This window comes from Oratosquilla oratoria, chromosome 12, assembly GCF_046742065.1.
Source record: "Oratosquilla oratoria isolate Oo_2021 chromosome 12, ASM4674206v1, whole genome shotgun sequence".
NCBI classification, from domain to species: Eukaryota; Metazoa; Arthropoda; class Malacostraca; order Stomatopoda; family Squillidae; genus Oratosquilla; species Oratosquilla oratoria.
Window position 1 is genome coordinate 12,531,201 of NC_134788.1, and position 27,500 is coordinate 12,558,700.

A 27,500-nucleotide genomic window follows, 5' to 3' on the forward strand; every position below is an offset into this window, starting at 1 on the left:
TTTGAAAATCAGCTTAATCACTATATGCCATTACAGATGGCGACCAGGTACTGATATAGGATTCTATACTCTATGTATTGTTTACAATATCATTCCAAAATGTCCTTATCATATCGCTTATCAAATGCATGGAGGTATTATGGGTGGTTGAGGAGGTATTTTGGGTGGAGGTATTTTGGGTGTGGGATTTTGGCTGGAGGTATTTTGGGCGGAGGTATTATGTCATGGATCCGTTAAAACACAGTGTGTAAAATTACGAGGAAGGCACAACAAGCATTTAACCACAATGGAAAATAAGTGTCAAATACTTTTTGAACCATCTTCGCAAATTTACATTTGACAAAGAAAATGAAAAAAGTATTGCTAAAAAGAGACAGGCTTATGAGAAATACAAATGCATCTAATGACTATAAAAGCTGTATATTAATACAGAGATTTGAAAAAAGACAATAAAAAACGAAAACGACAATACGAAATGAATATAGCTGATAAATCCAAAGAGAATACCAAAGAATTCTAGTTACATTAGAGATAAAAAGGTTATTAGGAATCACATTGGTCCACTATTATCTGCTGACAGTCAACTTGAATATTCAAATGAAGGAATGTGTTATATTTTAAACAATTATTTTAGCTCAGTATTCGTAAACGAAACACCTCAAAGTGAACTCCAAACTGAAACCTGTGAAAACTCTGGAGTAAACTTACTCACTACGGTAACTAAAACAAAAGAAAAAATTAAAAGGTGTATAGTGAAACTCAAAGTTAATAACACACCAGGGCCTGGCGGTTGGCATCCAAGAATCTTAAAGGAAATGAAAAATGAGATTGTTGTTCCATTAGAAATTATTTTCAAGAAATCCATCATATCCGGAGATGTCCCAAGAAAATGGAAGCTAGCTAACGTTACTCCCATATTCAAAAAAGGTGACAAAAAGAAACCAAATAACTACAGGTCTATAAGTTTGACTTCAATTGCAGGAAAAAAGATGGAAACTATCATCAGAGATGCTATCGAACATCATTTAGAAAGTAACTGTTTGATAAATGATAGCCAGCATGGGTTCAGATGGAAACGTTCTTGCATGACTAACTCGAATTCTACACCACAATCATCTCGAATTATGACAAAAGAAATAATATAGATTTAATATATCTAGACTTTGCAAAAGCTTTTGATACCGTCCCACACGAAAGACTACTTACTAAATTAGCTTCACACGGAATAAGTGGTAGCCTATTAAGTTAGACTAGCAATTGGTTGAATGATTGAAAACAGAGAGTTATTTTTAATGGAAAAACTTCTGGATGGAAAAATGTTACAGGTGGAGTTCCTCGGGGTTCCGTTCTTGGGCTACTTCTATTCATAGTATATATAAATGATACAGACCACGGACTAAAATCTACCGTTTTCAAATTTGCTGATGATACAAAACTGTGCGGAATGGCAAATGATCACTTAAACCAATTAGATATTCAAGAAGATTTAGATGAATTACAGCAATGGACTGAAAAGTGTCTAATGAAAATAACACAAGTAAATGCAAAGTAATGCACATAGGTAAAAATAACAGTAAGTACGATTACAAGTTATTTGGAAATTCGTAATAACAGTAAGTACGATTACAAGTTATTTGGAAATTCGTTAACAGAAGAGGATAGTGAAAAGGGTCTCGGCGTAATTATCAGTAACGATCTCAAATCATCAAAGCAGTGTATTTCAGCCTCTGAGAGAGCAAAAAACATTCTAGGACTGATTGCGCGATCTTTTGACTTTAAAATGTCCACCAGTCATTAACAAGCTATATAAATTGTTAGTTTGTCCACATTACAAAGGATTACAAAGGCGGAGTATGCCGACAGGAGACCTTTTGGTCCATATCTAGGTCGGATGCAAAAAAAAAAAAATCATTATGAAATAATAAATAAAAACTATAATGCAAATAACAAATAGAATACATAAATAAATGCATAGGTATAGTTAAATAATAAACAAACAGGTAAATAGTAGATAATATTAAATTGACATATAACTAATAATAAATGAAAATCAAACAGACAAATGATAACAAAACAAAAACAAGTAATATAAACTAATTTGTAATCATTACAGTATCTTGCTTAGATGTTTATCTAAATGATTCTTAAAGCTTCGAACTGAACTACATTGCACTACCTGTGCAGGAAGTTTATTCCATTCATTAACTACATGGTTAGTAAAGTTGTTTCTACCTAATTCCAAATTGAATATATTTCCGGACAGTTTGAGACCATTGTTTCTTGTCTGATTCTCATTCAATGTGAAAATTGTGTCACTTTTGATGTTGTCAATTCCTTTTAGAATCTTAAACACCTGTATCAAGTCACCTCTGAATGTACGCTTTTTTAGGGAAAATGTAGTTTTCGCAGGAAAATTAATTTTTCCCTGATACAAACCTGAGGTACTCCTTACCATAGGGTACTTTCGCGTAGCGCAAGTTTTCTACCGCTAAACACTGTGTGTCGTTTTAAAACACCTCACTCCGTGGGTCTGGGCAACGGTTATCCTCAGTAAGGGGCCCTACTGGGGCACGCCCCCCCCCCACAAGTCTAGCACACTAAACTCCATTCTCTGAGCCAGGTATGAAATTAATCACAAGGTTTGACAGGCAAGGGAGAAGGAGCTATTAGAGGGGTGGCTGAGGAGGGCCATTAGAGGTAAGGAGTACCTCAGGTTTGTATCAGGGAAAAATTAATTTTCCTGCGAAAATTGCATTTGTTCCGAAGAATACAAACTCTTCGGTACTCCTTGCCATAGGGGACTCGGACTTAGGAGGGAAGGAAGTAGTTATCTAGCCTGGGAAACCTCCGTAAGGAAAAGCTTTAGTGTGCTAAGACCTACGTTGACCAGACCCTTATATATTCCCCTAAACTTTGAAGGGCACCTAGTTCTGTTCCCAGGAGTGGAGACAGACAGGGCATACTCACTTTGTACCACTTGAAGGGCTTGAATTGATTCCCTTGGAATGCTTGAGAGCCCTCGGTGAGGTAAGGGAATGTAGAAGTATGAGAAGGACTTTGGATAGGTATCCCCGTGTTTGCCGAGCCAGAACCTGGATGAGTTGTCAGGGTCGGCTGTGTGCTATTGGGGAGGGATATGTCATCTCAGGACTTCTTGGGCGGCCACTATGGGGCCCAAAGAGAAGTTCACTAAAGATTCCCACATGACTTCTTTGAGGCAAAAGGAAGTGAACGTAGTGTGGGACTTCCATATACCTGCTTGAAGGACCTGGTTGACCGACAGATTCTTTCGGAAGACTAGGGAGGTCCCTATTGCCCTGAGGTCATGAGCTTTTGCTCTAGGGCAGTCCGTGGGGCTCATTCCGTAGGCCCTGCGGATGACTTCCTTGATCCAGCAAGAAATGGAATTCTTAGTGACGGGCTTGGGCTTACTCTCAGTAGAGACGAACAACCTCTGCAATTCTGGTCTAAGATGTTTAGTCCTCTTGAGGTAGGTCCGGATGGCACGTACCGGGCATAGTACCATTTCCGCTTGTTCGCCCCCTACAAAGTCGTCTAAGGAAGGAACACTAAAGGACCAGAATCTAGGGTCGGCTTTGGCCGGATCCTGGTTTTTGGCAGAAAAGTGAAGGAGACCTCTTGCCATCCTTTTGAGTGGGCGACTCTATAAGAGATGGCATGTAACTCCCCTACTCTCTTGGAAGATGCTAGGGCTAAGAGAAAAACTGTCTTCAAGGTGAGGTCCTTCAAATGAGCATCTCGGAGGGGTTCGTAAGGGGGACCCCGCAGAGAGTTCAGGACTAATGCCACATCCCACGGAGGAGAAGTGATTTCCCTGGGGGGGCACGATTTTCTGAAATGTCTGAAGAGCATGGAAATTTCTGGTGACAGGGCTAGATCCATGCCCTTCAGAGAAAACACCTGATTTAACGCTGCCCTATAGCCCTGCACTGCCGAGAGGGAGATCTTCTTGGACTTCCGGAGGAAGTGGAAGAAGGAGGCAATCTCAGGAATGATGGCTTGATCTGGGATTATTGTCCGGGAGTGGCATCATTCTGCAAAAGCATTCCATTTCCCTTGATAAAGGTTAGCTGAGGAAGAGCGAATAGGAGCGGACATGTCTCCCACCACTTCTCTGGGAAAACCCTTCTCTAGGAGGATCCGGACCATAGTCTGAACGCGTGAAGCGCAAGAGCTGACGGGTTCTTGTGCCAGGCCCCGTTGATCGGTTGATGTAGAAGGTCGGGTCTTCCCTGAAGGGCCAGGGGCTCTTCCACTGCTAGCTCGAGGGCGTCTGGAAACCATGGGGCTTTCGGCCACCAGGGAGCGATCAAAGTCATCCGAAGGTTGGATGCGTTTCTTACTCTCTGGAGCACCTTCTGTAGCAAGGGAAACGGTGGGAAAGCGTAGGTGTCGAGGTTGTCCCAGCTTTGCAGAAGAGCGTCCTCTCCTGCCGCCAGCGGATCCGGGAGAGGGCTGAAATATATTGGGAGCTGGTGATTCCATCTGGTGGCGAAAAGGTCCACTAGAGGGGAGCCCCATTTGCTGATGATGAAGTTCGCTACTTCCCGATGGAGGGACCATTCCGTGCTGATTACCTGACTCCTTCTGCTGAGGTGGTCCGCCCAGACATTCTTCTTCCCTGGAATGTAGCGAGCTCTGAGTGACACTTGGAGATTCTCGGCTAAATTGAGGATGTCCATAGTCAGAAGGCATAGGTCCTGGGAGACTGTGCCACCTTGCTTGTTCAGGTAGGCTACTACCGAGGAATTGTCCGACATGATGCCCACTACTTTCCCCGAGATTTGATCCGTGAAGTGACGGAGAGCCAGCAGTACTGCTTTCAACTCTAGCCAGTTGATATGGGCTGTCCGCTCGACTGTGGACCAGGAACCGCTGACGTGATCGTCGTTGAGGTGGCCCCCCCAGCCCTCCTTGGAGGCATCGGAGAATAGGAGGACTTCGGGGGGAGATGGGCCGAGGGGCATCCCCACGAGCAGGTTGCACGGGTCCTTCCACCAGAGAAGAGAATCCTTGACTTCTCCGGTAAGGGTGATGCGTTGTCGGGTTTTTCCCCCTTGCGGGGACCACTGAGACTTGAGGAGCCACTGTAGCGGTCGCATTCTTAGTCTGCTCCTGGGGATTAACCTCTCGACGGAGGCCATATGGCCCAGGAGGACTTGGCACTGTTTTGCCGTCAGGAACCCGGTCGATAGTGCTTGTACAACGAGAGAAGTGAGATTCTGGATTCTCTTCTCTACTGGGAAGGACTTCATCAGGGAAGAGTCCAGAACTATATCCAGGTATGTGACTCTCTGTCTTGGAATGAAATCTGACTTCGTCTGGTTGACTATGGTGCCCAATTTGCGGACGAAGGTTAGGACCATTCCCAGGTGTTCTTGGCATAGCTGGGCGGACTGTGCCAGGATCAGCCAATCGTCCAGGTAACGGAGTAGACGAATTCCTTTGGAGTGGGACCACGCTGAGACGAGTTTGAACACTCTAGTGAAGACTTGGGGTGCTGTGGAAAGGCCGAAGCATAGGCAGGTGAATTAGAAGGTGGTGCCCTTGTGGACGATTCTGAGGAATTTTTTGGATGAGGGATGCAATGGTATTTAGAAATAGGCATCTTGGAGGTCCAGTGACACCATGAAGTCCCCTTCCCTGATAGACGAATTCCTTTGGAGTGGGACCACGCTGAGACGAGTTTGAACACTCTAGTGAAGACTTGGGTTGCTGTGGAAAGGCCGAAGCATAGGCAGGTGAATTAGAAGGTGGTGCCCTTGTGGACGATTCTGAGGAATTTTCTGGATGAGGGATGCAATGGTATTTAGAAATAGGCATCTTGGAGGTCCAGTGACACCATGAAGTCCCCTTCCCTGATAGACGCCCTTACGGCCTCTGGGGTGTCCATTCGGAACTTCGTCAGGGAAAGGAACTTGTTGAGAGGAGACAGATCGATGACTGGTCTCCACTCCCCTGTTGCCTTTGCTACGAGGAATAGCCTTAAGTAGAACTCTGGGTCCGGAGTCGAGACTTCCTGTAGAGCTCCTTTCTGAAGCAGAGCGGAGATTTCCTCCGCTAGGGCCCGCCCGCGATCCGAGCCCGGATGGTTGTTGCTGACTTGGATGGGATAGGGGGAGAGGCTGGGGACGGTGTGAGAAGGAAGGCGATAGCCTGCCTTGATGACCTGTATGGTCCAGTCGTCCGCCCCGGCTTCTTCCCATGCCCTCCAGCAGAGAGAGAGGCAACCTCCTATCTTCTGTGGGAGGGCAGGCGAATTCCTAGAATTTTCTGCGAGGGGGGGGGCGGAGCCTCTATGATGTTTGCGCCTCTGCTCTCTATTCGGAAACGGGCGGGGCTTTTCTGTCTGTGTTTTCAATTTTGAATGGGTGGGGGGTGGCCTTTCTTCTCTCTTAGGGTGATGAAAAGGCTGCCTCTGCGTCTGAGAGGACCTAGGGGTCGATGGGGGGTTGGCCCTTGGCCTCGAGCTGGGGACGGCTATTCTCTCGATGGCTCTGTTATGCATCAATTGGTTCGCGCTTGCGATTGCCGAGTCCACCATTTCCGGGGGAATCAGCGTGTGGGTGAGAAGGGGGGCCCTCTTCAAAGGAGCATAAATCTCTCTAAGGAGGGGGTCACTGGGGTCCCCGAGGATGGTGTCTCTCCTGCGGGACTCGAAGTTGGCCCAGGACGTTGAGAGGCAGGCAGCCTGATGCTTCAGGGCTCTGCTCGCGCTTTCCAATAGAGCCTGGAGGTCGTATTCTTCCTGGGGTTGCAGTTCGGGTAAGAACTCCCCTACTGAGGCAAGGAGGCATTCCAGCCAGGAGTTCACCGCCAGGGACAGAGCCAGGGATTGAATGTAGTCTCTGACTTCTCTGCCGGAAAGGAGGACGTTTCTTCTGCGTAGTGATTCCGCGTCCACTTTGACCAGCTCTGGTAACCTCACCGGGATCGAGGCTTCCCTGACGTTTGTCCCCGATGGGGTGTAGAAGCGTTTTTGGTGTTCCACTGGAACCGAAAGCCAACGCGCTTTCTCGGTTGTCCTTTTTGCGAGAGCGTCGGAGGCCTGGGTCATGGCTCTTACCGTCTGCGTACTCCATGGAAGGTGGATTGGAGGAGGCTTCGCTCTCTGAGAATTGCCCGTCTTGAAGATTTCAGACTCGAATGTGGCTTCCTCTTCTTTTGGGGGGCCCAGTCGATTCGCCCTCCGAACTCTCGCGAGGATGTCTAAGAAGGAAGGTTTAACCACCATCGGGGATTCCGACTGGGAATCGTGAGGGGATAGGGAGCTTGTCCCCTCCCCTACGGCGCTGTGGATATCGTCGTCGTCGTCGTAGGAGGGGTCTGCACGGTCAGCGAGAAACACCGCGCTTCCATCATCATCACTGATGGGTTCGTGGGGGTTCCGATCAAGTGGAATATGGTCTAGGGGGCCCTTGGGGGTGGTGACTCCTGACGAGCTTTCGGGTGTAACATGAACCGTCCTTGGGTTGCCTGGATAAATTCCCGTTGTTCCTCCATCTGTTCTCTCATTGTATTAAAGAGTGAACAGATAGTGGGGAGGAGGTCCTGGGAATGCCCGCTTGGAGAGTCCCGCTTGGGTGCGGATGGTCCGGGGGACTCAAAGGGGAGGCTCCCTCCTCTGGACGAGGAGGAGTTACCCGCGAGTAACGCGCGCGTGGGTACACCTTGGGCCTCCTGCCCAACGGGCATGGAAAGGACTCCGTTGATCACCCGGCTCATCTTACGATGGGTTGAAGGTGGACTGCGGGACTCCCGATTAGAAGAAGAGGTTGAGGAGCTCTTTGTCTTCGAACTCGGGTTCTTTGTCCGTTTTGGGGTTGAGCATCCGTGAAGAGCCGAGGGCGAGCCGCAAGCGGCCGCATCCGGAAAAAAGCTCGCACGGGAGCGGAAGTTAGAGGGGGCCGGAGGCGCATGTCCGTCTATGCTAACCGCCCTGGGTGAAGGAATAGGAGACAACTGGGCCTGAGATTGACTCGAGGTGGATGTTGTAAACCTTTCCGTCTACTACGCTTTGGAGGAGGGAGAGAACTGCTCGTCTCCTCCGTAGGCGTAGTATGCCTTCTCTTTGTTTCGGGGGTGACGGAGGAAGCCATTTTCCTTGCTTGCGTACCTTGTTCCTTGCATGCACTTTCTTGTGAGCATGAAAATACGCGGACCACTGCTCATCATCCCATTGAACGCACGTTTCACACGGGGATGAAGGGGGACACTCCATATTCCTACACTTGATGCACCAAATGTGTGGGTCCGCGTGTGTTGGCGGGAGCGGGGCAAGGCAGAGATATTTCCCTTCGGCGAAGGCACACAACCTATCTCGAACAACAGCACTAGAACCAGATTCCATACTTACAGAGAGTGGTAGAATACTCGGTGGCGGTTAAGGAAATGAAGCGGGATAGGAAGAGGGCACTCAAGAAATTCCAGGCGACCGGATGTCTTTGATGCAAGACGCTCAAAAAAAGGACGCCGCTAGAAGGCTGGTGTAAATGGACGAAGCAGGTTGCCCTTTTTTCGTCACTACAGAAACGCAAATAGTGAACCGTGGAATAAGAACGGTGCACTATAGCTCGGTGGCGGTTATGTAAAATAAGAGAAACTTCACTATCGTTCAAAGAAGGGAATTCTACCGTTCCCAAAACTGAACTTGGGTAAATTGAAGCAAGTATTGTGAGAGATATTGACTCGTTGGCTACCGCGAAGAGAATGGAGTTTAGTGTGCTAGACTTGTGGGAGAGGGGTGGGGGGCATGCCCCAGTAGGGCCCATTAATGAGGATAACCGTTGCCCAGACTCACGGAGTGAGGTGTTTTAAAACAACACACAGTGTTTAGCGGTAGAAAACTAGCGCTATGCGAAAGTATCCAATGGTAAGGAGTACCGAAGAGTTTGTATTCTTCAGAACAAATAGATTCATATATTGTTTCCGTATGGTCGCCGAATCTCATTAAAGACATTGATAGATTGGAAAAAAGTACAACGGCGAGCCACAAAACTGATTCCAAATATAACAATAGATCACACGAAAATCGACTGAAACATATGAATCTGTTTTCCTTAAAAAAACGTAGACTCAGAGGTGATTTGATACAGGTATGATTCTCAAGAGAATTCACATCAAAAGTGATAAAATTTTCACACTAAATGAGAATCAGATAAGAAACAATGGTCTCAAACTGTCTGGAAATAGATCTAATTTGGAAGCAGGTAGAAAAAAAATCAACAAACGTGTAGTTAATGAATGGAATAAACTTCCTGCAGAGGCAGTGCAGTGTAGTTAAGTTCGAAGCCTTAAGAATCATTTAGATGAACACCTAAGCAAGATGCTGTAATGATTATTATTTATTTTATATTATTTGTTTTGTTATGATTTGTCTGTTTGATTCTCATTTACTATTATATGTCACATTATTATTATTTACTATCTACCTGTTTGTTTGTTGTTTGACTGTGCCTATGCGTTTATGTATTTCATTTGATACTTACATTATCATAGTTTTTATTTATACATTTATTTGTTATTATTATTATTAGGATTTTTCGCATCCGACCTAGATATGGACCAAAAGGTCTCCTGTCGGCATGCTCCGCCTTTGTAATCCTTTGTAGGAGCCATGAAAAGAGGGAGGGAGGGGGTGGTAAATGGGAGTGGAATATGTGGGGATGAAATGGGTGGCATAGTGTACAGTAGCATGGTGTGCTGTATATCACAGAGCACAAGGCACAGCTCAGTGTAGCGCGACACGGTGATACCCTAACCAGCTGCAACGCATCTCGAACAAGGGCCCTTTCAAACGGCCAACAAGGGCCTTTTCATACGGCCAGCTACCCGAGAGGGTCACGCAGGGCCAAGCATACCAAGCGTGACATTCGTAAACTTGCCGATGTCACACGCATGTAACCACTCCCAGAGCGCAGAGCTGGTAGGTAGAGTTCCGAACGTATCTAGATGGAAAGTAGGCAGGTCTTCAATCCGTGGAGCGAAGGACGCACTCCATCGGGGCCCACGCCGACAGATACCCGCTAGTCTTCCTACGTGCACCATGCGCTTTCCTATACACATAACCCATCTATTAATGAAAGCGTAAGTAGCCTTACGTGTGTTTCGCTTTCGCCCCACCCTTGCAACAGGGCTTGCAATATAGTTTGAAACATGGCGCAGTGAGTAGGATACCCTTGCAACAGTGATACAAAAGCGACGATACGTTAATCGATGGTGCGTGTATGAAGGAGTAACAGTAATATGACGTTACGCGATTCGGTGGCGCGTGCGTGAACGAAGAGTTGACGGAAGTGTCGACGGAATTAGGCGACAGTGTGCATGTTGGACTGTGAGTACTGTGCTGTGCAACAGTGTGGTGCTAGACAGTGGACGCCACATTACGTAGAATTAGTGTCGCGCTTTCGTAGACATGTAGTGGCGCTAACAAAGGGGCCTTTCATCCCACTCATCAGGATATCGAACCTCTCGGCAGAGCACTACCCGCCGCCACCGTGACCTATATACGGAGCGAAGCTGACATCACGCAACCCACCAGCCTAACCACGCAGGTCATGCCCACCTAGCCAGGGGAACATGGAACCAAGACGCAATTCACCGGCTTCGGTTTCGGAGGCGAGTGACTTACCATCCCCACCTACGCTCACACCAAATGTGACGTCTTCGCGGGATAGTGGCGGTAACATCAGACAGCTCGTAGTGGTGATGCGAGAGGAACGGAGAGAGGACAGCAAGAAAATCGACAAAACAGCGGACACCCTGCAATCCCTCGTAGTCTTTGTCACCTGCACAACGTCCCCTTCACCGAGCCTCTCGTCGACCTCCCCGTCGCCTCCTCCTCCGCCTTCCGCCCCGATCCCGCCTGTCACCGGAGTGACACCCGCTCCTCCGCCACCGGGCAACCTCTCGGTCCAACGTCCCCTGGCACTGCAGGCCGATGCACACTTCCGGTCGTTTCATTCGTGGCGCCATGACTGGACCGACTATGCCGTCATGGCCGGTGTTGATAGGTTGCCACGTGACATACAGCTCCGGTCGTGGTTGTCCCTCGACGTTCAGGGGATACTACCGAACTCCCTGGACATCCCGCATGACACCTCGCTCTCAGCCAATGAGAAGCTCGTCCGACTGCAAGCCCACTTCCGGGACAAGCGAGTCGAGGCTCTCCACCGCCGCGACCTGCTCCGATACAGAGAGGCGCAAAGCGAGTCCTTCGACGACTTCTACGACCGCATAAGGAATAAGGCTGAAGAAGTAGACCTGTGCACCGGAAACTCCGTCACTTGTGCGGAGGCCCAGCTGAAAATGGTGATGCTCATCGGCGTCGGGGACAAGAAACCCGCACGACGCCTCAGCTCCCTCGCTGCAAATACGTCAGTGCAGGAGGTACTGACCAGCTACCGCTCACACAAGGCATTTAGGGTGACAGCCTCGGCTCTCCAGGATGACCCGAGCTTAAGCGCCGTCTTGGCAGATATAAGGGCCTAGCATATGGCGCATGCACTCCCGCAATCCAGCGGCCCCTATCAATCCTGCGGCCGCCGGCACGACCTCAGGAAATGGCGGGCGTCTAACAGCACCTGCCACAGCTGCGGGAACAAAGAACACCACCCTCGTACCCCAAGTCCCAAGTGCCCTGCCAGGGACGTCCACTGCCACACCTGCAACAAAGAGGTTCACTGCGAGTATCGCAAGTCGACCAAGGATCGGGACAAGGACTACCATGAGTCGTCAATTCCCGACGCTACTGCCCCTCCCAACGGGAAAGCCGGCATCTGCCGCCATGTGTCTGACGGCCACCTGTCATTATCCGCAGGTGCGGACGTCACGGTGATAGGCACTCAACACCTAGACATGTTGGGGATACCCAGGGCCAGCTTGCAGTCGTCGCTCTCGGCGCCGACGTTCATGGCCGACGGGTCCCAAATGCCCCCCGCAGTGGGACGCTTCCGGTTCAACTTGACGCTCGCTGACAGAGACTGCGCCGCCGATATACGGGTACACGATGGGGTCCAACTCCCCCTATTCTGATTCGCCCACTGTTGGGAGTTGGCCATAGTCGCGCACGACTTCCCGAAGCCCATCGTAGCGGTGACGTACTCGAACAGGTACGCCAAGCTAACACTACCCGTTGACAGCTCACCAGCTGCCGCTTACGACTATTTTCTACGGGAATTTAGCGACGTGCTGGTCTCCAAGGATGACCACCGCACCTCCACCCTAAAAAAGATGGACGTCCACCCATGAGAATCCACATGAAAGCCGACGTGATGCCCTTCGCCATCAACAAGCTCAGGCCGATACAATTCACATATCAGAATCAAGTGAAGGAAGAACTTGCCTCAATGGTGCGGCAAGTTATTGTCACGCCTGTCGGTGAGGAGCCCTCGGAGTGGTGTCACCGTCTTTCCTCCGACGGCATCACCGCCGACGAGGATAAAGTGAGGACCACACGGGACTTCCCCACGCCATCCAATTTGACTGACCTACGCTCCTTCATGGGCCTGGTGAACCAACTGACGGACTTCACCCCGGCCATAGCGAAGACAGCTCAACACTTAGAGCCTCCAATGAGCTCTAAGCGTTCATTCACCTGGACCCCGGACCACAAGGCTTTCGCCGACGTCAAGTGAGCTTTGTCATCACCGCCAGCACTGGCGCACTTCGACCCTGCCCTGCCAATGGTACTGCAGACAGATGCATCACGCCTCTACGGCGTCGGGTACGCCCTACTCCAAGACCACGGTCAGGGGCGCTTGCTTCTTGTTCAGTGATGGACGCCGAAACCCGCTACGCCACCACCGAATTGGAGATGCTGTCACCTGGGCCACGTCCAAATGCAAAATATATCTGTTTGGCTTGTCCCGCTTCACGTTGAAGACGGACCGTCGTCAGCTCATCCCCATCCTTAACTCCTACTTCTTGGACGCCGTCGAGAACCCCCGACTCCAGCAGTTTGAGGAGAGGCTCTCGCCCTTCGTCTTCACGCGAAGTGGTGCGCACGCCGACAGATACCCGTTTGTCTTCCTGCGTGCACCACACGCCCTCATGTACACATGACCCAATGATTAATAAACGCGTAAATCACCATAGGTGCATTTCACTCTCGCCCCCCCTTTGCAACTACACTTGCAACAGCAAGAAGGTCCTGTTCCAGTGTTGTAGTGTGAACTGAGGAATAAGCGAAAAACGGGGACTTGCTTTTCTTAATTTATTTGCAAGCCGAGGTAAACAAACAAGCGACGTATAGACGTCTTGGTACAAGTACTTTGACATAAACAAAAGATGTCTACATAGGATTCAATTAGATAAACAATACTAACAGGTGCTGTATAGCAACTAAATATATTACAGAGTATAAACATATGAGAATCACATATATAAGGAATCTACTGCACCAGTATACAATTCTTATACACCATTTTCAAGTATATAGTAAAATAAGAATAAGACAAGTAATCTCAATTTACCACATCCCTTTTCCCTTATTGAAAAAGGAGTATCCATTAGTACATAACTGAAACATTCATCTTTATAACACTAAATTTAGAGATTCAATCTATCAGGTGGTTTCACAACTCTGCTAGATCTTCTAACTGGTTGTGGACTTGGTACATTCACAGCATTATCATCATTATCAACATTTACAGAGGAATTTTCATCAGCCTTATCAATTACTTCTGAACTATCAGGACAGTGTCCTTGACCTGAAGAATACATAGGTACAAAAGTTTTACTGCTACATGAATTATCTTTAGGTACAGTGTCATTACTGGGAACAGTTGGTGTATATCTAGGCATTAGTTGATCAGAATGTCTTTTCCAAACAATGTTTCCAAAATCTTTTAACATCACTTTGTAGTTTCTCACACCTAGAACTTGAATTACTTTCCCTTCCAACCATGAATGACCTTTGCCATAATTCTTATAAAAAAAAAAACAGCATCATCAATCTTATATTCAGACTTCTGAAACTTACACTCTTTTTCCAAAACCTTTTCCTTCTTATTTTGTGTTTTAATTTTCTCAATTTTACCTCTGAAGTTTCGGTTAAACATTAGCTCAGCTGGAGCTTTACCTGTGGAACAATGGATTGAACGTTGGTAATTGTATAACATTCTATATACTCTGGTTCGAATATCACCTTCCTTAAATTTACTTAATCCTTCCTTGAAAGTTTTTACAGCTCTCTCAGCTAAACCATTAGATGATGGGTTATAAGGGGCTGGGGTTATATGTTTTATTCCATTCTTTTCAAAGAAAGTCTCCATTTCCTCAGATACAAAAGATGAGGCATTATCTGAAACCACAATGTCAGGTAACCCAAAATTACAAAAAGTTTTTCTCAGCATAGAAATTGTTACTGTAGATGTTGTTGACTTTGTTACATGAACATCCATAAATCTTAAGTGTGAATCCACAATCACTAAGAAATAATTTTCATTGATTGGACCTGCATAGTCCATATGGAATCTATACCAAGACTTACCCGTCTCAGGCCATGATAAGGTAACTTCCTGAGAACCTTGAAATTTTTTAAAACAAATTGAACAGGCTTTAGTAACCTCAGATACATCTTGATCTAACTTAGGCCACCATATCCAATTCCTGGCTTCAGCCTTCATAGCACTGATACCATTATGACCTACATGCAGCTGTGAAAGTACACTACCTCTTAACTCAGCTGGTATAACTACTCTATTCCTAAATAGCAACACATCTTCATATATACTTAAATCTGCTTTAAATGCTGCATATTCAGAAATAACAGGATCAGCTATCCAGCCAAATTTTACACATTGGAAAACTTTCCTCAGAACAGGGTCACTCTTTGTCATAACCTTAACCCTTTCATAGGATATATTTTGATCTTCCAAATTTTCAACTAAATTCACATATTCAGCAGGTGTATGCGAGTCTAAAACAGAATCTGACACAGGCAAATGACTTAGGGCATCTGCCACAATGTTTTGTTTACCGGACTTAAAACATAATTGGTAATCATACTGGGATAACAATAATGCCCAACGCTGTACTCTTGCATTTGCATTGACAGGAATCTGTTTATCTTTACCAAATAACCAAGTAGAGGTTTGTAATCTGTACGGATCACAAACTTACGTCCAAGCAAAAAATATTTAAACTTAGTTACAGCGTACACTAACGCTAGAGCTTCTTTGTCCAACTGAGAATAATTTAGCTCAGCAGCAGACAGCTTTTTACTTGCAAAGTAAACTGGTCTTGGACTACCATTCATTTCTTGAATTAACACACATCCTACTCCTACTGGTGAAGCATCTACTTCAACAATAACATCATGCTCACCATCAAAATTGGCAAGTAAATCAGAGTTGGCTAACTATTCCTTAACCGTCCTAAATGCATTTGCTTCAACAGAAGACCACTTAAATTTTGCATCTTTCTTCAGTAAATCATACAGAGGTGCTAATACACTTGAATTTTTTTTTACAAACCTACAATAATATGTTACTAGACTCAAAAATGATTGAACTTCACCTACTGACTTTGGTATAGGTGCTTCTAAAATAGCATCAAGTTTCCTTGGTGAAGGTTTTATGCCATCACCTGAAATGACATATCCTAAGTATTCTAAGGAGCTGGTATTCAGAACAGTTTTCTTTTTGTTAATAGCAACATTATGTTTCTGAAATACCTTCAACACTTTATCTAATCTCTTATCATGTTCCTCTTTAGTCTCACCTCCTACTAAAATATCATCTAAGAAGGCAACTACTCCATCAATATTCATCAATAACTGGGATATCAATCTTTGGAAGATGGCAGGAGATGATGCAAGTCCAAAGGGTAATCTTTTATATTTAAAAAGACCTTTATGAGTATTAATTACTAGCAATTCTTGACTCTCATCATCTACTGGCACCTGTAAGTAAGCATCCTTTAAATCAATCTTTGAAAATATCTTGCTTTTACCCACAACAGCAAGGATTTCATCAACTTTAGGCAGAGGGTACTGGTCACATGAAATACTTTTGTTTAACTCCTTGAAATCTACACAGATACGCATTGACTATTTGTCAGCTTTTAACACTGGTACAATTGGAGCTGCCCAAGTACTAGAATGTACTGGTTCAATGATATTGTTATCAACTAACTCTTCTAAAGCATCTTCTACCAACTTTCTGTAGTGGTAGGGAACAGGCTTTGTTTTTTTCCAACTAGGTACAGCACCACTCTTTAGGTGTACCTTTGCTACAACACATGAAATTGGCAATCTAGAATCAGCTGAAAAATGATCTAATTGTACCTTGGAATCCAAAACATTAACTCCTTCCTCTATACCTATGAGTGCAATACCTATTTTAGGCATTAAATCTCTTCCACATAAGTTAGAGTTATTAGATTCAACTACATACAAACTTTGAATTACATTGTGACCATCATAAAATATATTTGCATAAACCTTACCCAAAACATGCAAATCATTATTACCATAAGCCTTCAAAATTTTATCACTAGGCTCCAAAGATGAATTTAATGTTTTAACCCAATGTCAGGTTAGGGTAGACACACTGGCACCACAGTCAATTTCATAAGGCACATTATGACCTTCAATATTAATATCAACCTTATTTCTCACTCGCAAAACCTTACCTACAACACTGTACAGGTTCATGAGAAATATCAACACTAACCACTTCTGGAAGGCTAGGTCGATCCATTCAATGTAACAACTGGTTATCATCGCTACCAGTATCTCTCTCATCCTGAGAAATTCCCTCGAAAACCATATTAGTTTTCTTTTTTTCAAACGTCTTCTTGTTGGTAAATTTTCCAAAAGATCCTTTCTGGGCACTGTGTGGCTTACCTTGAGAACCTGTGTATTTACCAGACACAGTCTTATCAAAACGGCACACTCGTTTGAGGTGTCCCTTCGTGTTACAAACTGAACAAGTTAGGTGCTTAAACCTACAGTTCTCACTTTTGTGTGGATACCCGCAATGCTTACAACTTTCTTTTTTCTGACTATTAAAATATTCAGAACTAACCCCCACTTTCCTCACTTCAGTAGTCGGGAGCTTTTCTCCAACAAAAGCTTTTTCCAAATTTAAAATTTTCTCTAAGGTGTCCGTTGAAGACATAGTTTGTAAATCTAAATTCTCAGCAACTAAGTTCGGGAAATACACTTCAGTATCAATAGCCATAAACAATTGGTCTCTCACTCGTGCATCAAATAAGGTACCAAAACTACAATCCTTGGCTAGATTTTTCAAGTCAGATTTTTTCTTTCTATTTTGAAATCTGATTAAACTCCGATGATAGCTCGGTTTAACCTTGTAATGTGATTCTAAAAGCTTCACTAAATCACTGTAGTCTTTCACATGCGGTAAATCAGGTGAACTCAGGGAGGCTAAGGTACTGTACGTATCACTTCCTAATTATATTAATAAAGAATTTTTCTTCTTGGCATCATCAGTGATTCCATTGTATGCAAAATGAGCCTGCAACATGCTTAGCCATATCTCCCAACTAATTTTCTTGGGGGTCAAAACAGTCGATCTTACCTGAGTTATTCGCCATTGTAAATCTACTTGTATTAAATCCAGTTTCTTTGTGAAACAAATGACTCGTAGCCTACTAAACCAAGGCTATTTATGGATCCATATTTGCCTGGACGGTCCCGACGGAGGGAATCGGCGTGAATATCTTCATCCTTAGATTTCTCCACCATCAGTGGGAAAGGCAGCTATTTCTGTCTTCCTAAACATTAACCAGTCCTTCAGCACACTAATCCACAAATCCTCGTCGCCATTGTTGTAGTGTGAATTGAGGAATAAGCGAAAAACGGGGACTTGCTTTTCTTAATTTATTTGCAAGCCGAGGTAAACAAACAAGCGTCTTGGTATAAGTACTTTGACATAAACATAAGATGTCTACATAGGATTCAATTAGATAAACAATACTAACGGGTGCTGTATAGCAACTAAATATATCACAGAGTATAAAAATATGAGAATCACATATATAAGGAATCTACAGCACCAGTATACAATTCTTATACACCATTTCCAAGTATATAGTAAAATAAGAATAAGACAAATAATCTCAATTTACCACACCCAGGAATTACGAGAGAACAAGCACATGCAATACTACTACTAGACACCACGAACAAGCTCTTCTTAGCACAATTAATTACAAAACCGTTCAGCAATTTTATCATTATTCGTCAACAACGAAGAATTCATCATATGACATCTGATATTACTCTTGGAAAGACTTCATTGAAATACGAGAGTTGTCTCAAAGGATACAATAAACTCTGCTAAATATATTACCGTAGATATATTTACAGTAACACAGATTTCAAGTAACAATGTCGTATATTCCAAAGAACTTTACACAACACTAAGATAAACAGAACTTTATCCGTCATGACGTACAGATATATACACCAGTTGCACTATTACCTGAAATTCTTGATTTTTCGTAATTACAAAACGATCCGTGCATTTCATGGAACACTTAGAGGTCAGAATGCAAAACGGAAAACAATTTTCTAAAACTCCAAGGAGAGTAAATAAACCATTCCCACGATACAGTTTTGCCAATTAGAATTTAGGCACATAAACGCTATTTTTCAAACCTAAATAAATCGTTTGCAATTCGAAAACAGAACCACCTTCGGCTATCGTCAAGAATCTTCGGAGGAGTGATGTATTAGTAGCCAAACATCGCTATTCACACGTCATTGTTCAACACTGAATAGTTGTGGGAAAATTGAACAAATCATGGTCTATTGTGTATCTGCCAATTGTAACAACGGGCAAAGTAGCGGTCGGAGCTTCTTTCAATTCCCCTTTGATGCAGAAGATGAACATAATCGGGAGAAAGGGATCGTTGTGGGTACCAAGGGAACATTCTAAATTTTGCTTGGATCACTATGAGCCCGTCTTGTGAAGGATCTGGCTTATTCTATTGGATATTCGGGAGTTGTGTGGCCTCGTCTAAAGCCAGATGGGATCCCAACGACCTTCGCACTCAATTCAGCCCTTGGATCGACCCCTAAAGTGACCAAGGGTCGAAGTCAGGTCTTCAACAAATGCCACAGGCTAGAGGCGGGGCATTGCTAATGGGACCTTTCGCAGTGAGAGATTTGATACCAGACACCGCCAGATTTTGTAATTCTTGCCGGAAAATAAATACTTTTTTGGGCAAGTATTATAAACTTACAGAGGTGTATCGTTGTACATTATTGTGTCTAAAACTTAAGTCAATTAATTTCATGATTGCAAACGGCATATCGCATTGTTTGAACCTCTATTTATAATTACAGATATTCGTAAAACAGCCTATAATTGTATCAAGCCAAGCAATTTGTCATTTTCTACCGACTTCAATGGACTTATACTGATATATACTTTCAATTGAATGCACCAAGCAATAGGCAAATCTATGTAATGTATAGAAAATATAATTTTGCATCGAAGACCTAATTTTTCCGGTACGATTACTAAAGCCCCGTCCACACGTACCATCACGCATCAGCGACTTGATGCAGTAGTCGTGTTTAAAACTTAACACTAGCGTCCGGACGGGCTGCATCACTGCGAATACCTTGCGCGAGCAACCAGATATCAGTCATCATTTGGCATTCACGGGATGAGGATATCTACCGACGCTCTACTCATTTAATCATTAAACCACCACAGCTTAGGAGTGTATATATTCTTCGTGCCAGCACCAGACTTCTTTGATGCATTGATGGCAGTCATTTCACTGTGAAACTGTGTTTTCAGTGTATGAATTTTTTTTTGGTAATGTCTTCATTCCGCACATTACATTTTGTTAAAGAAAATAAGTCAGCTTTAGATGTTTGTACTTTTTATATTTCTCATTTTATATTCCAAATGCCTGGGTACTGCTTTAGTAGCTTAATGTAATGTAATATAATAGTCTTCGTCCACTCGAAAGGCTTTGCGGAAGTTGCTTGTGCCATTGTATGAAACTAGAAGAGCGAAGCAGAGCGCGTCCTTCCTCTCCCTTCGACTGTTATTGACACACTACGCAGCGATTAGAAATCGGTACGCCCCATGACTGCTTTCATGATGTTGCGACGAATTGAAAGTCACGTTTTTCAACTCATCGCTTCAATACATCGCGCATCAAATACTCGTACGTCCGCCACCACTGTTATATTTTATCTCACTGATTATCTTCATATACAGGGCGTGACAGTGATATCCATTATTTTTCAACACTCTCAGATAAAATGCACAAACCAAAATCAACATCCTCTAATTTTTACTGCTTATACTTCAGTAAAAATAATTGCCTATTTTTAGTTTTATCTTATAACTAAATTAACAAAGCCTTATCACACACCAGTAAAATCTATAACATTAAGAGTCATGTTTTTAATTCTAAATACACATATGCAGCAATTTGTCGTATTTTTTTTTAAATATCGGTTTCAAAATTAGCTAAGTCACCCCTTTGCCTCATGAAATCTGAGACAATTGAAAATTCTAGCGCTAATAGGAAACTACGAGCCTGACTGTGAAAGGTCCCATTGCAATGCAGCGTGTGGCACAATACCAACAACACAGGATAAGCCTAGGCTATAGGCCTTGGTAGCATATGTAATGCACATTGTGAATCTGCACAGATCAATATTCATAAAATGTGCAACACCAACAATGAATTCATAATTGGACACATGGATAACAAATCCATTTGGCATGCACACATTATGAAGATTCATGACAGAGTTAGGTAAGATTGATAATGTATGCATGTCTAATGAAATTATCTGTGCGGCCACCAGCGTGGGTCATCACCCAATACATATCAACCTTTCGTGAGAAGGTGTGAGTCAATGTGACATTTGAAACGAACTTTTCGTGAGAAGACTGAAAGGTTTTCTTTCCTGTATGGGCCACCACGCGAGGTCTTTTTTTTCTGAGAAAGCTGCATCAGTTCACACGTAAAAGGTTTCTCTACAGTGTGCGTCATCACTCGATATCTAAGAGCACTCTTTCTTCAGAAAGCTGCATCTCACAGGTCACACTGGAAAGGTTTCTCTCCAGTGTGGGTCATCATGAGATGTTTGAGAATAGTCTTTCCTGAGAAAGCTCCATTGCACAGTCCAAACTTGAAAGACTTCTCTCCAGTGTGGGTCATCACGTGATATTTTAGAGCAGTCGTTCCTGAGATAGCTGCATCACACAGGTCACGCTTGAAAGGCTTGTCTCCAGTGTGGGTTACCATATGTTGTTTGAGAGAACTCTTCAATGAGAAAGCCGCATCACACTTGAAAGGCTTCTCTCTGGTGTGGATCATGTGTCGTTCGAGGGCCCTTTGGCTGGAAAACTGCATAACACGGGTTACATTGGAAAGACTTCTCTCTAGCGTGGTTAACCATGTATAGTTTGAGATGACTCTTTCCTGAGAAAGCTGCATCACACATGTCGCATTTAAAAAGCTTCTATCCAGTGTGGGTCACCAAGTGTTTTTTGAGACTAACCTTTACTCTGAAAGCTGCATCACACAGGTTACACTTGAAGGGCTTCTCTCCAGTGTGGGTCATCACATGATATCTGAGACCACTATTCCACGAGAAAGCTGCATCACACAGGTCACACTTGAAAGGCTTCTCTCCAGTGTGGGTCACCATATGTAGTTTGAGAGAACTCTTCACTGAGAAAGCTGCATCACACAGGTTACACTTGAAAGGCTTCTCTCCAGTGTGGGTCACCAAGTGTCGTTTAAAATTACCCTTTTGTGAGAAAGCTGCATCACACAGGTCACACTTGAAATGCTGCTCTCCAGTGTGGGTCATCATGTGATTTTTGAGAACACTATTTGCTGAGAAAGCTGCATCACACAGGTCACACTTGAAAGGCTTCTCTCCAGTGTGAGTCATCACATGATATCTGAGACCACTATGCCCTGAGAAAGCTGCATCACACATGTCACATTTGAAAGGCTTCTCTCCAGTGTGGGTCACCATATGTAGTTTGACATAACTCTTCCATGAGAATGCTGCATCACACAGGTCACATTTGAAAGGCTTATCTCCAGTGTGGGTCACTGCGTGTTGCCTGAGACCACTCTTTTGTGAGAAAGCTGCATCACACAGGTCACACTGGAAAGGCTTATCTCCAGTGTGGGTCAGTGCATGTTGTTTGAGATCACTCTTTTGTGAGAAATCTGCACTACACAGGTCACATTGGAAAGGTTTCTCCCCAGTGTGAGCCATCACGTGACGTTTGAGTTTACCCTTTGCTGAGAAAGCTGCATTACACAGGTCACATTGGAAAGGCTTCTCTCCAGTGTGGATCATGATGTGTTGTTTTAGATTTCCCTTTCGTGGGAAAGCTGCATCACACAGGTCACATTTGAAAGGCTTATCTCCAGCGTGGCTCACCATGTGTCGTTTGAGAGAACCCTTCCGTGAGAAAGCTGCTTCACACAGGTCACATTTGAAAGGCTTCTCTCCAGTGTGGGTAATCACATGATATTTGAGTGCATTATTCTCTGGGAAAGCTGCATCACACAGGTCACACTTGAAAGGCTTCTCTCCAGTGTGGGTCGCCATATGTAGTTTGAGAGAACTCTTCCATGAGAAAGCTGCATCACACAGGTCACACTTGAAAGGCTTCTCTCCAGTGTGGGTCATCATGTGACTTTTGAGATGACTCTTTCCTGAGAAAGCTGCATCACACAGGTCACATTGGAAAGGCTTCTCTCCCGTGTGGGTCATCATATGATATTTGAGAGCCCTCTTTTGTGTAAAAGTTGCATTGCACAGGTCACACTGGAAAGGCTTCTCTCCAGTGTGGGCCATCACATGATATTTGAGACCACTCTTTCGTGAAAAAGTTGCATCACACAGGTCACACTTGAAAGGCTTCTCTCCAGTGTGGGTCATCATGTGATTTTTACGACTAGTCTTTCTTGAGAAAGCTGCATCACACAGGTCACACTTGAAAGGCTTCTCTCCAGTGTGGGTCATCATGTGATTTTTGAGACTAGTCTTTCCTGAGAAAGCTGCATCACACAGGTCACAATGGAAAGGTTTCTCTCCAGTGTGGGCCATCATGTGATATTTAAGATGACTCATGAGATAGGTGTGTCACATGAGTTTCTCTTTGTTCCTTGATGAATATACAGAATTTTTGGATACCTTTTCCAAGGAAATGTTGATATTTACCCTCGACCTGTAGGAAAAAAATAAGTTCGACATTAACTTTTTGAGAGCTTGTAAAAGGTGTAACACGAGCTTAAACAAATACAGTGGGGCATTAACGAAAATGTAGTAGGGAAAGGGAACAAATGACTCTTAATACTGATATTAACGGTGGTATCTATGTATATACACAAATAAAGTTTTCCAGTTTTGAAAATTTCCTGGTGTTTTTATGACCACCTTCCAAAATCCGGCAAAAATGTCCCATGGTGTAAGAATATTTTTAAAGCTACCATGTACCATATCAAGCATCGCTGCAATGGATGAACGTGGTTCAAAGAGTAGTGCACAGAGAAAGAGGAGGTTTAACCACTTTTCCAGCATTAGCTGATATTTTGTTTACTTTTTTCCATAGGTGGCGCCCTTGCGCCTCCTTCCTCATTTCCTTGCATTTCCCTCAGTAATCCCTCCCCTTCTTCCTTTTCATTACCTTCCCACTACACCACGAGCTTTCCCCTTCCCTATAAATACAAAAGGGTACTTCCTCGTTGAAATCCACAAAAATTTCCCTCCTTCTTTGGACCTCCAATCTTTGCTGTGAATCGGTCTACGTGTGTGTGTGTATGTGTGTATTTACCTAGTTGTATTTCACGGGAAGGGGAGCTATGCTCGTGGTGTCCAGTCTTCATACCTCATTTTATCTAAACTATTTTTAAATTCATGTATTGTTTTTGCACACACTACTTTCTCATCTAACTTGTTCCAAATGTCTATTACTCTGTGAGGAAAGCTGTTCTTTTTCAGATCTCTTCTATAGCTGTTTTCTCGATTTTCTTTCCGTGTCCTCTTGTATTTCTATCATCACATTTTATTAGATCCTCTCTATCAATAATTTCTATGCCTTTCATGATTATGTAAATAGCTATCAAATCTCCTCTCTCTCTTCTTTGCTCTAATGTCTTTAGCTCAAGTTTTGCTAGTCTCTCTTGATATGATAGTTTTGAGTGGTGCCAATTTTGTAATTGCTCTTTGTATTCTCTCAATTTGTTTTATACATTTTTTTGTACTTGGTGACCACATCGTTGCTGCATATTCCAATCTTGGTCTCATCAGAGTGATTAGTATTTTCTTCACCATTTCTTCATCCAGGTATGTAAATGTCACTTTGATTGTTCTTATTAAATTATAAGGTTCTCCAAAAATCTTATTTATTTGTTTCTTAGGTGACATATTATTCATAGCAATGACTCCCAGGTCCTTCTCATTTTCTTTCTACTTTTTTTTTGTTTTTCTCCCAATTTATATGATCCTGTTATTCTGTTTTCGCTTTTTCCAAATTCCATTATACTACACTTTTTTGTATTAAACTCCATGTCCCACTTCCTACTCCATTCCCATACTTTATTTAGATCACTCTGTAGTGACTCACAATCTTCTTCCGTGTTCACTTTTTTTAATAGTTTTGCATCATCTGCAAAGAAACTCATATAACTTTCAATTTCTTCATCCATATCATTAATGTATATAGCAAACATTATTGGGGCCAGAACTATTCCTTGTGGAACACCACTTATTGCTTCATCCCAATTTGAGTTTTTGTCTCTTATCACTACTCTCATTTTTCTTTCTTGCAAAAAGTCTTCCACCCATTTAAGCAGTTTGTCCTGTATTCCTCCTTCAGTTTCTAATTTCTTAAGAAACTTCTTATGTCGTACTTTGTCAAAAGCTTTTTTTAGGTCTAGAAATGCACAATCAGCCCATCCATCTCTTTCTTGTATTATATCTATTAGCCTTGAATAGAAACATATTAAATTGGTGACGAATGATAGTCCTTGTCTGAATCCAAATTGCCTTGGATTTAGCACATTTTTTTCTAAATATTTTACCCATCTACTTTTGACAATTCTTTCACAAATTTTTGCTATTGTACTTGTTAGAGACTGGTCTATAGTTGGTAGGGTCTTCTTTATTTCCCCCTTTATATATAGGTACTATATTTGCTTTTTTCCAAACTTTTGGAACTTTTCCTTCTTACAAGGAACTGTTTATTATGCTATATATTTTGTCTGCTAGTTCATTCCTGCATTCTTTCAAAATCCAGTTTGCTATTTCATCTGGTCCATGCAATCTTCTGACATAAATATTACTCAAGTGTTTCATTATTTCATTCTTTGTTACTTCTATTTCTTTCATAGGGGTGTGTGTGTGTGTGTGTGTGTGTATTTACCTAGTTGTATTATACAGGAAGAGAGCTATGCTCGTGGTCACCCGTCTTTGTACCTTTCAGCATCAATTTTTTTCTTAAAATCTTGAAAAGTGTTTGCACACACTGTTTTGTTGTCTAATTTGTTCCAAGTATCTATCACTCAATGTGGGAAGCTACTTTTTTTCAGACCACTTCTTTAATTATCTTTTTTGAGTTTCTTTTCATATCCTCTTGTTTTTCCATTGTCCCATTTCAGTAAATCATTTTTATCTAAGATTTAAATTCCTTTCATAATTCTATAGTTAGTAGTTCTCCTCTTTCCTTTCTTTGTTCCAGAGCTGGTAATTCTAATTTGGACAGTCTTTGTTCATATGTCATTTTAGAAAGAGTTGGTGTCAGTTTTGTTGTTGCTCATTGTATTCTATCTATCTTATTTATTTATTTTATTTATTTATTTATTTATTTTTTTTTTTTTGGGTGTCCATAGCGTTGCTGCATACTCAAGTTTTGGTTTTATTAGTGTAGTTGATTTTTTTTTTTTCTTTATCATTTCCTCATCCAAATAGACAAATGCCACTTTTATTGACTTCAATAAATTGTAGGTTTCTCCGAATATTTTATTAACCCATTAAACTCCGATGACAAGATGTCTTGTCATTTGGTCAAATAAAACAAAAAATCATAAAACACCAAAATGTTTGATCAAACACCAGAAAAATATGACGTCAGTTCTCGCTTCGCTGATGATCACTCCAAGGCCTTTTTCTGAGTTTACTTTTTTTACTTCTTTTTCACCAATTCTATGATCTCTCAATATTCTGTTTTTACTTTTTCCAAATTCCATTATACTACATTTCTTGATATTGAATTTCACTTCCCACTTTTGAGTCCTTTCCCAGATCTTGTCCAAGTCTTGTTGTAATGAGTTGCAATCCTCTTCCATTCTTTCTTTGGTATATTTGAGTCGTCTGCAAAGAAATTCATATAACACTACTACTTCATCCATGTCATTGTGTGTTTAGGATTGTAATGATTTGAGGCATAATCTTGTCTCTAAATAAACGGTACTTGATTACCATATACCATTGCCTAGGTTTGGTCTATTTTTAGAAGTGCACATCTACATGATATAGCCTTAGAAAATTATTCATTTTGTTAATTATAATACATCAACATATGTTTTTCTTAGCAGAAATTAATAACAAAAAGTTGCTAAAACTGATTTACTAACAAATAAAGTTGCAGCAGGTGAATGTTACATCATGTTTGTTTTGATGGATGCCAAGGTTGAAGAAATTACAGGATGATAAATTCATATATTCTAACCTCACCTAACCTGTGCTACCTAACATATCTCACCTAAGCTGTATTTAGTAATGTGGTACCTATAACTCTAAAGATCCATCGGGTCGTTGTCATGGATGCTGACGGCCTGATTAAGTACTTGTTTGGACTGCGTGGAGTAGAGTTGTTGCATAGCTTGAAGGAAGCCCTACTATCTTTGTAACAGCATTTATTAATGTCAACTGGATTTGGAGAACACCCGCTTCACAACGTGAAAGTCATCGTCAAACTTACATGGCATCTTAATGCTATGCTCGCAGCTTCATTCAGTAGTATATTTGCTTTTAGCAAGGTTTTGTTATTGATTTCCGCCAAGAAAAACAGATTATGTTAATGTTTTATAATTCACAAACTTAATTTTCTATTGCTATATCAGACGTGCGCACTTCTAAAAATTTACTGAATAACATTAGCATATACAATTGCCTAGGATTTGAATAACCTATGTACTGACAATTCTTCGCCCAATATTTTTTGTAAAATACCCCTGCGTCATTCCAGTTGTTGCCTCATCATCTCATCCCTTGGAATATTTCTCTAGTATTTGCTTCAAGTCGAAAGACATAATAAAGCTGAAGATGTTGGCAGCACCAAATAAAATTGAGTGAATCCATTAAGGAACCTTTCACCCCTTTCCCCAATACGGGAGAAAAGAAGAAATGCGAATATAATATTTTGTAACATTAAACAAAGTATTGAAGATCAAACTCGGAAACATGCGCGGTTCTACATCGATGAACGTACACCAATTTGAGC

General features: G+C 42.8%; 1 protein-coding gene across 1 annotated transcript in view; it reads right to left on the reverse strand.

The window, feature by feature from the left end:
• Nucleotides 1–21,481: 21,481 nt before the first annotated feature.
• Nucleotides 21,482–27,500, reverse strand: part of LOC143030977 (uncharacterized) — a 29,822-nt gene continuing 23,803 nt past the window's right edge. Inside the window, exon 2 of the mRNA XM_076194282.1 lies at nucleotides 21,482–23,225. Within this exon, the coding sequence (XP_076050397.1) occupies nucleotides 21,491–23,128 (1,638 nt within the window). The 5' untranslated portion in view covers nucleotides 23,129–23,225 and the 3' untranslated portion in view covers nucleotides 21,482–21,490. The remainder of the gene's footprint in view (nucleotides 23,226–27,500) is intronic.